Genomic DNA, 9,511 nt, shown 5'->3' with positions numbered 1-9,511 from the left:
CGCCCGCCTCAAAACTACCATCGTGGACAAAAAAAAAAAAAAAAAAAAGAGTTTCTATTTTTGACCCCAGGATGTGTGTATGTGTGTGTGTGTCACATCCCTGCGCGTGCTCAGTAGATGGAATCTGACCCAGACCAACCACAATATTGCGTCCTGGCAACAAGCACACAGTCATCTGCCGCTCTCGGTAGGGTTCCGCTCGGCACGCTACGCTTGCAGACTCGGGGAGATGTAATGTCCGGCGTCACACTCGCTTGGCACCCTGGTTCATGTGTGACGAAAAAGGAAGAAATAATAATCAGAAAGAAAAAAAAAGCCACGAGCAACACAGACTAGCTGGCACGCGCCTCTCAATGTCTTTGGTTCTGTCAGTCGCCGAACTACTCCAAACGGCCTCTTGTGAAGTCTTCTTTACTCGGAGCTTGCAGTTCAATCATCACAACACCCGCGAAACTATCGACTTAATCTTCTTCTTGAACCGTAATTGAATATAGTTATGCGTAGTTATGCAATCTCGGATCAAGTCTGCCTCGCAGCGTGCAACACACCAAACAAACCCTCTACCGATCCGATCCGAGAGCCAATAACCACCAAAAAGCAGCCCATCATCATCATCATCATCCCACCCCTGCCCACACACACACACACCAGCGTGTTGCGAAACAAAGCTGTGTAAGCTTGGTGACGAGTACCCGGGTTGGTGTGCAACCACCACCACATCGTCCGCGCCCCAGCGATCCGGGAACCCGCGTATTTGCCATATTGCGATGATGCCGATCAAGTTTTGAATAGCATATTTGGTTTGTAAGGAAAAAAAAAGTACAAAAAAAAAGTCTCAAATTTTGACAACGAAAATGTCTCTCAACATCGTCATGCCCAAGACAAAAAGAGGGCTGTGCGCGGATATCGACCGAAATAAAAAAAAGGAAAGAAAAGTAAGTCGTGCAGGCATAGGGGAGCCCTACTCGAATAAGTCAATCCACCTCCTCACAGGCTCTCAGCTATAACATGAGACTTTGTCATTAATTATTGATCTGACTCTGCTCGATTCAAAATTGAGGCAGCCCGTGTGTGTCGTGGCCGCGTAAAAAAGGCACGCACGAGGGGGGGGGGAGGTCAATCAATGAATTGGCAAGGGGAAATCGCATTCGTCTTTTGGTTGTCTGCTGACGAGCTGAAACGCAACAAACAGCCTCACCGTCAAAGATTCTTAAAAAGCCCCCCTCGCTCGCCTCACTCTCCGGGTGTTGGTTGGTCTTGCGCGATTGAACAGAAAAAACCCACGTTGCGCACCAACACCAACCAGTAAACGAGCGAGCCTCACCGTTGGTCGTTGCTCAGGGCCCGAACTGTTTCATTTCCGCATGGCCACCTGCATATTCTCAAACGCCCATCTCGAAAGCCTTTTCTGCTTTTGCACAAGAAAAAAGGGGAGACATGTTGTCTTGGCTCCCACGCTGCCTTATCGAGTCTGACAGTTCAAGTCAAAAAAGTTCTCTTTCCCTGCACAACAAAGAAAAAAAAAGTTTCTTTTTTTCAATGTTTTGGGGGCTGTTGATCTGCGGTTCTTTTTTCTTTTCCCGAGCTAGAAGAGGATTAAGGCTGTTCAATTTCAAAACTCCAGTGCCTTTTTCGCTGCCCTCTTTCTCCCAGAAACAAGCGCAAGGGGGGGGGGGGGAGAACGCCGATCCTCAGCCTCGTTTCTGGCACAGCAGTAACCGTATCAAGCAAGCTTCAAGCAAGCTTCGAGTATCCGTAATCTGAAGTATCAGTAATCTGAACATGGAACGTATCAGACATTTTTCTTTTCCAGCCTGCTCGGGAACCAAAGAAACTCTAAATGCCCAAGTAGCCCTGCTGACGGAAACTTGTTCACGTTACCATGCCCTGACTCGAGCAGCGTGACTGTCAGAGACAATACAGTCTCTCATCAAACCCACCAAATACAACGGTAGCGTTGGGGAATTTGCCCGATTACTCGGGAAATTTTGAACCCCGTTGTTCTTGTTCTTTTGCCCGCTAATTATCTGCGACTTGTTATTATTATTATTTTATTTTCACTCTTTTGACTTTTTTTTTTATGCAACCCACTCTGGAAAGCGGTAGACAGGGGGCGGGCCGCCCTGTCAAAGGAGCTTGCGTGTGCGTGTGTGTGTGTGGTGCAAGAAGTAGGGCGACGGCCATCGTGAGGCGTCGCACAATTGTAATATCAGACCAGACCTTTGGTCCTTGTTTAAAAGGTTTCACAAACAACAGGAGATATACTCCGAAGAAAAGCCACAACTCCGAAATGAGCCTTTACAAGGCATTACTTCTTTTGGGATGGCTTTACCGGCCTCAACCCATCAACCTCCCATCGTGGGGAACCAAAAGAAAAAGCCCCTCCCACCCGTTCAATCCCACTTTCAAAATTTAGTGGTCTGTTCCCATTCCAAAGCGCCACGCCCGCGAGGGTCTCTAAATAGCGACGGGGCCTGGCATTATTGGCTGTCGAGTCGTGGGGGAGAGGGGGGGGGGGAGATGGTGCTCCCCCGGAAAACTCAAACGATTGTGGGAATAAAATAACACTTGTATGTTATAGATATGGGACGAGAATGATGTCCGTCTTGAAAGAGCCAACTCTGTACCGAGTTACGCTCCCTGCTAACAATTTTTTTTCTTGTATGCAAAAGTCTCATGAGCACGTTGTTTCTTTTTTACCCCTTGATAAAAGTCATGTAATGTCGTTGGGCCACGCGAGCGGCCTGAAACTAGTCGAAATAAAAGCCAACTCTAATAAAGATTATTGTAAAAAAAAAACCCCCTCTTCTGCATTTTGCCACCACGATTTTTTCCTTTCATCGCCTTCATGCAGCAAAAGCGCCGCCGCCGTAATAATAGCCCCATTCTGTCAAATTTCAACGGCGCGATGGTGGCGCTCTCGCAGACGAGTTTTTGGTTCGTTAACCCAGGTTTTTTATGCAACCCTCCCTCACCCTTCGAGGACAAACAAGTCATTCCACTTCACTTGTTACCCTTGTCGTCCCTGCTGCACGGGATATCTGACCAGGGCTAAACTAAAATATATTAGGAACCAGGGGGGGCCAGACCTCGGAGTTTCGGACGAGAGAGGGACGAGGGAGGGCGGCGCGCCGGCCTGCTTGGGCTGGCTGGCTGGGCTAGCTGGCTGGAAAACAATTTGGGCAATTTATTCCCAATTCGCTTTTTGGTACATGTGCACATCTGCCGGCGGAAATTTTATCAACGATTGGAGGACAATTTCCCAATCCTGAATGCTCGGCAGCAGCATGGGGAGCGAGGGGGGATTGGTCCAAACTCCACTGCCATGCGACATCTTTTTGGCGTCTATTGGTATAGCTTCATTGTTAGCCCGAGGCTGGGATAGCACTATCTTGCGGAACAAAAGAAGGGGGGAAAATGAAAAAAAGCAAATTCCGCTTTGTAAATTCGAAAAAAAAAAAATCACGGGTTCAGCGGCTTGTTCCGTGCTGGTATGTGATGTGCCTGGGATTGGCTTGCAAACGTCTCTCCCGTCCATCTAGAGCGCAGGCCTCGTATAGCCGAAAAAGAAGCAAAAAGAAAGACTAGCAAAAACTCTCCGTCTTGGCTGTCTCTAGTTCTCTAGTTATTAGCAGATTGCTAGATCGGACCGCCCGTCGCATCCGCGGCTGCCGCTGTCATCGTGTACCAAGTTTTTAATGGCGTCTTTTTCTTTTTTGTCTTGGACCCTTTTGCTGATCTGGGCCCGTTTCTGTAAACTGCCTTCGTCTTCCCTAACAAACCATGTTCAGGTTTTGGAAATTCTTCGCACCCCGCGCCACCGAATCTCGCCAATCCGCGTGTCCCAAAAATGCCTCCAATCTACGGCTTCTTTTTGTGTAGTTTATATTCGCTCTATTGTACTCCCATTCTCCAAGAAAATTGGAAGCGCCACCCTCATGTCGCCAAGTGGGGAGAGCAAAAGAGGTATGACGACGAAAAACTCGAGAGAAATCTGAGAGGCGGGAGAGATCCATCAGCGAGCTTCTTTGAATGCGGAGAAGCCGCTTGGCAAAGGTCCTGTGATTCGTCGCATCCCCAGTTGACCCAAAGTAGCAACCCAAATGGGTCATGCTAGAACTGGGGCTGGACTGGGCTGGGGCGAGGGGATTCCTTCCAAGCGAGAGAGGGTGGTGATCTGCTCAGTACCGAGTACCATCAGGCTCTCTCTGTCTCGCTCTGTCTCTCCCCCAGTTTTGACAATGAATGAGGGGCACCCAGTCTCATCAAATTACTACAGAGTGCGGAGAAGGAGCTCATAAATGAACCGCAGGGTGCGGAGGAGGCACTGCTGCTGGTGGTTCGTGCTCAGTGGTGCGTAGTAGTGGCGCAAGATAGTTTGTGGTGCTTGCTTCGTGATCATCGCTCATTATTGGGAGGGCTGGCCCATTTGCATCGCTAGCCCTTCACACATTGAACCCCCCCGACCAGCAGCAACAAAGACGGTGGAAATGTTACAGGTCAAATGCGGCAGACACCAACAATTCTACATACGTCCACGAGGCTCCTGCATGGACATACATCAGGGTTCTACAAGGTGCGCCTACAACGGTTGCTTCATCAGTATATGCAATGCGTGCCTAACGGCACTTGTCCGAGATGCAAATACGTGGTCCCCTTGTACTCATCGCCAGGCAATCGACTCAAAACATGCATGTTGCGCCCTTCCATCAACGTGAGCCAGAGACACTGTGTCTTTTGCCAAGACAGCAACTAGTAGGCAGGCAGGGTAGGGGTTCAGCGAAGGAGGCGCTTGCAACGATGGTGCTGTTCTGAAATCTGGGGTTCTCTGATCAGTCGTGCGAAATGAACGAGGCGTTCACTAACCCGGTCCTTGTTTCTTTGCTTGCCGTGATGGTGGCTTGCGGGCTGAGTACCACTGTCGTCAGAACGGGCCATGGAGACACGGCTGGTCCAATGACGGGTCAGCACAGACCACCACTCATGGCCCAGCGTTGCATTGCATCTCGGGTTTGCGGGCATTAGAGGCAGGTTTTCCATCACCCTTTTTGATTCTTCTTGTTGCTGGGCAGCATGTTGATCGAGCATATTGCATCATGCGGCATCAACCGTGTTGGTATTTCTGCAGGCGTGTTGGGGGGGGTCTCGGACGAAGCCAGGTCTCGGACAAGGGAGAGAGAAAAAAATTTGGCGACGGCAACATTCCGTGCAGCTTCCCAACGTGGCACAAGCCGAGTCGAGGGAATTGTCCAGGGTCAAGGTGCAGACATACTGATAGGTATCAGGTAGCGGCAAGTAGCCGCTGGATCGAACTAGTGCAGGTAGGTACCTAGGTAGGCAGTGATGCAGTCGGCCGGGCAGCCATGAGAAACGGCCAATTCCACCCGTGCCGTGTCAATGGTAGAAAGAGCATGTACAATTTGTCGAGTGGCGAGACCCGTAGTTGAAATTAGCACATTGCTCGAGAGCCGGTATTGCTTGGGATGCAACTGTAGTCTTGGCCTTTGCTGTCGATCTCGACATGCAAGTAGCTGCTGCACCATGACGAAACTGTTGACCGTATGGCTCTGCTCAGGCCGGGCTCAAAATACGTAAGGATCAAACGCGGGATATGATGGTGATAAGCGACATGTTATGGGCATGACTGTGGCCACAGATTTTCGAGTGCGACACACCATACCCATCGGCAGTCTCGTCCATGCTTGACCTTGGCCGAACACGCCGAGATCACGTCGCACATCACCAAAAGAACAAGGTGTGTGTGTGTGGAAAACCCCGTCCATTCAGAGCCAACGACGACGCACACAGTCCCAGAGGGTGGCGACACCAACGCTGATAGAAAGAAAACAGTCTGGCGGGCCGCAGGCAGGTATCATCATGGCCACAATGGTTTGGATGGCTAGCCCAGAAATGGAAAAAAGGTCGTTGGTGGCTTGGGGCTGATGGGAGCGGATGATTGGTTTTTAGCGAGTCGCCACCACCGCTAACTCGAATGGACGTAACGCTTTTTTTCGATGGTGTGTGTGCTGAAATAGTAAAGGTGTACGGTATTGAAAAATATGTCAGAGACATTGGACCCGGCCGAGACGAAAGGGAACGGGGGGGGGGGGGGGGGGGCATGACCTGTGCTCCGAAAGGGCGTGTGAGCCTGAGGGTAAAATTCTGCACTGTTTAGGTGCCTTGTGGGCGGCAAAGCGCAAAGTGGCAGCACCAGGGCCGCCAAGCCGTCGCAGAATGCATGCATTCCTTTGTGGGTGGTGGTGGTGTTTTTGGGTGGTGTTTTTTGATGGTGCTTTGCGGTGGTGTTTCGTGGTGGTGTTTCGTGGTGGTGGCTGATAATGGAGAGCCAGCCAGCGTACTTCTTTGGGCAGTGGAGCGTCTCATGTTGTTTCTTGCTCGTCTTTCTGTCTTGATGGTAGCACAAGCGTGGCAAGTGGTTATAGAAAAGTACTGCGTGAAGTTGCGTGATGGGGTACGCGGATATGGAAAGGGCCGCCGCAGGAGCAGGAGAAATGCACGGATGCATGCATGTAGAGATCAAGCCACGGGGCGAGAATGGAGAAGAGCAAAAGGCACTGCGTGGGCAAATGAATGTTTCCTGCAAGGTCAAAACGAATTGCAGTAAAGATTGGTACTTGCTGGTGTCGCCGTGATAATATGGAATGAGCTTGTACCCCCGCACCTTGATGTATTCGGGGTGCTCTGCGTAAATACCTTGTCGCTTGCACACGGGTGCATGACAAGGCGGACAGAGCCTCTGTCTGTACAGGACACCACATGGCCCCCAAGCGACTAGGCAGACGCCGCAGTTTGATACGAAAGGACAATCAAGAAAAATTTTCACTCTTCCTCAGATCATGAATGACAGTGACGGCGACGGGTACATGATTGGAATGCTGATACACAGCCACGGGAGTATGAGCAACAGGCTGCCGATGCCGGGGCAGTTGCATTGCGCTGGATCTTTTTTCTAGTTATTTCTTTTTTCTTTAAACTCGGGGACCCTCTTGTGGCGCCATCGACGGGAAGCAGATCTTCAAGTTAATCCTGATAATTTATCGTCGCAATTGGCTGACTGGTTGTGTAATAGGGAGCAATTCGGAGCACGGAAAGCGGAATTGCACCACCAGATCCATATAATATCAGTCAACAGTCAGACTGGTCCGACATTGTTCTGTAACAGGAGGTAGGGAAAAAGGTGTGACGGCCCGCTGGATGGTACAAGCAAAAAAGACTTTACTCATCAGCTCAAGTGTCACAGGGTACAGTGTCAAGTGTCTACGGGGGGCTTGTTGCGTGTTTTGGTAGTGGAAACACACCACTGCGGGAGCCAATGTCGTCAGTTTGTAGTGCGTGTAGTGCGTGCGTGTAAACGGGCTTGCGTGACAAGCAAGATTTTTCTTTTGCCCTTTTTTTCCCGAGCTTCTTTCACCATTTACTTTATTTTAATTTTTTTTTCTTAGCAAATTTCTTCTCTCTAATTATTAGCAACGAATTCTTTCTGTTACGCAGAGGCTGCTTAGCTGAAGCCACCCCCGTTCCACGGCGGCTACTAGTCGACGGCCTCCCCGCGAGTCCCATGGTCTCGACACCTTGCCGAATTGTGCAGAGCTTGCATAATTCGACTTAGCTTGGCTGCTGCATCTAAAGAATTGTACTGGGGTACACACATCCAGACTCTTCACCCCTCCTCCCCCGGCAATCTAGTGTCCACCCCAGGGAACAAGCGCTGGATGGTCGCTCGCATCTGCTGCAGGGCATGTGGGCCCTTGAATTTTGTATGAATATTCCTGGGTTTTTATTTTATTCTACATTTTCACTCTTGTCTTTTATTCCCCAAAACGAGTCCCCACTACAGCAACCCCTGTCACAGCTTGCAGCGCTACCTCTACGGCCCATGCTAGTCTCTCGGCTCCGTCACTGCCCGTTTTAGACTAACGCCCGCCAGCCCGTTTTCCTTTCCCACCCGTATCATCATTTCGATTCTTTTAAATTTTTTTTTTCAGGCGCATGACGGGAGGCAGGTACGCAACTTGGAAATGGCGCTAAAACTTTTTCGTCCAAAGGCCTTGGTCCCGTCCGCTACAGTCCACAGTCACCAAAGGACGGACCCGCTTCGTGCGAACCCACTTCCCATGCAGCCATCGACCACTGCTGGTACGTGCTGGCTGGTGCACCACTTTGTGCTGCTATTCACCCTCACTACTTTAACATGCCGCTGCCCTCTTCCTCGACACGTCTTTTAACATGCTCCCTCTACCCAGCGACTTTTCCCTCTCTTCTTTACAAAACGAACTCTCTTCCTCTTACCTTTTCCTTCTTCTTTCCTTCATCACACAATCACTACACAACCTTGCAAGCCTTGCTACCAGTCTCGCTATCACAGTCAGCCTGCACCTCTCCGGTCCTCGCAGTGTCACCTGTCTACCTACCGTTCCACTTCGACAGCATCACGACTGCCGCCACGACTACCGTTTCTTGTTTCTTCTTTGATTGGTAGACGGAATTTATCGTCTTCCCATCACTTGCAATCAGGCACACACAAACCACCACCACTCAACACCACCACAACCGCCACCATGAGCCTCGATCTTTGGGCCCACCAGTTCTGCCTCGCCTGCGACAAGCAGGTTCACGACGGCGCCGCCTACTGCTCCGAGTCCTGCCGCCTCGCCGACTTTGAAAAGTCGCCTTCATCACCCTCCTCCCAGGCCAGCTCTCCGGGCTTTGCTCCCACCTCGGGCCCGTGGTCAACGGCCTCTGCTGCCATTCCTACTCCTACAAGTAACACCCGCCCCGCGGCCCGCTCCAAGTTTTACCTCTCCCCAGCCTACGACTTTGGCAACGCCCAACCATATGGCACCACGCCCACGGCCAAGCCGCTGCTCGGATACTACTCATCCTTGCGCGCCGATCGCCTGCCCACCCAATCGTCGTCGTCGTCGCTGCCCCTCCGCCAGCTGACGCCCTCGAGCTCCCACAGCAGCCTGTGCTCCATGCGGAGCACCGCCTCGGATGCCTCACGCCTCTCTGATGGTGTCAAGAAGGAGCTGCAGGCGTATGCTGTATCCTTTGAGCAGGTCCGCTTGCAACGAAGACGATCCCAGTAATATGGCGTTGTCCTGTACACCACCGGACTGTTGTTCACGTATTACGACGCTTTGCTACGACGACATACACCACAGCCACACAATCACCACACTACAACGACACACGGCCAGAAAAAAAACCACGATGCACCCTCCTCACTCACCTCGATCACGTAACGACAACTACAACTTTACTTTTCCACACACTGTTTTCCTAGCGACCAATTTGTTGTACCAAGACGGGCATTACAACGGCGTCCTGCATACCAAGAAAAAAGCAAAATCATCTTTGTTCATTATAATATCCTATTTCGCATTTCTATTTTCATGTCGGGGCAACATCACGGAGCGTTTGTCTGAGAGAAGCTCGGCAACACCTCAATGATTTCTGGAGTTTACTTGGGGTTGATTTCTTTTGTTCC

At 50.8% G+C, this 9,511-nt stretch overlaps 1 protein-coding gene across 1 annotated transcript; it reads left to right on the top strand.

Moving 5' to 3' along the window:
* Window positions 1-8,579: 8,579 nt before the first annotated feature.
* On the top strand, window positions 8,580-9,110 carry BBA_08742 (uncharacterized protein; the record flags this gene model as incomplete). The annotated part of the gene is made up of 1 exon (XM_008603839.1): window positions 8,580-9,110. One exon carries the CDS (start codon window positions 8,580-8,582, stop codon window positions 9,108-9,110), a length of 531 nt encoding a protein of 176 aa, XP_008602061.1.
* Between the last annotated feature and the right edge of the window lie 401 nt (window positions 9,111-9,511).

The sequence above is a fragment of the Beauveria bassiana genome (genome assembly GCF_000280675.1).
Source record: "Beauveria bassiana ARSEF 2860 unplaced genomic scaffold BBA_S00039, whole genome shotgun sequence".
Taxonomy (NCBI): domain Eukaryota; kingdom Fungi; phylum Ascomycota; class Sordariomycetes; order Hypocreales; family Cordycipitaceae; genus Beauveria; species Beauveria bassiana.
This window is presented reverse-complemented; position numbering and strand designations above follow the sequence as displayed.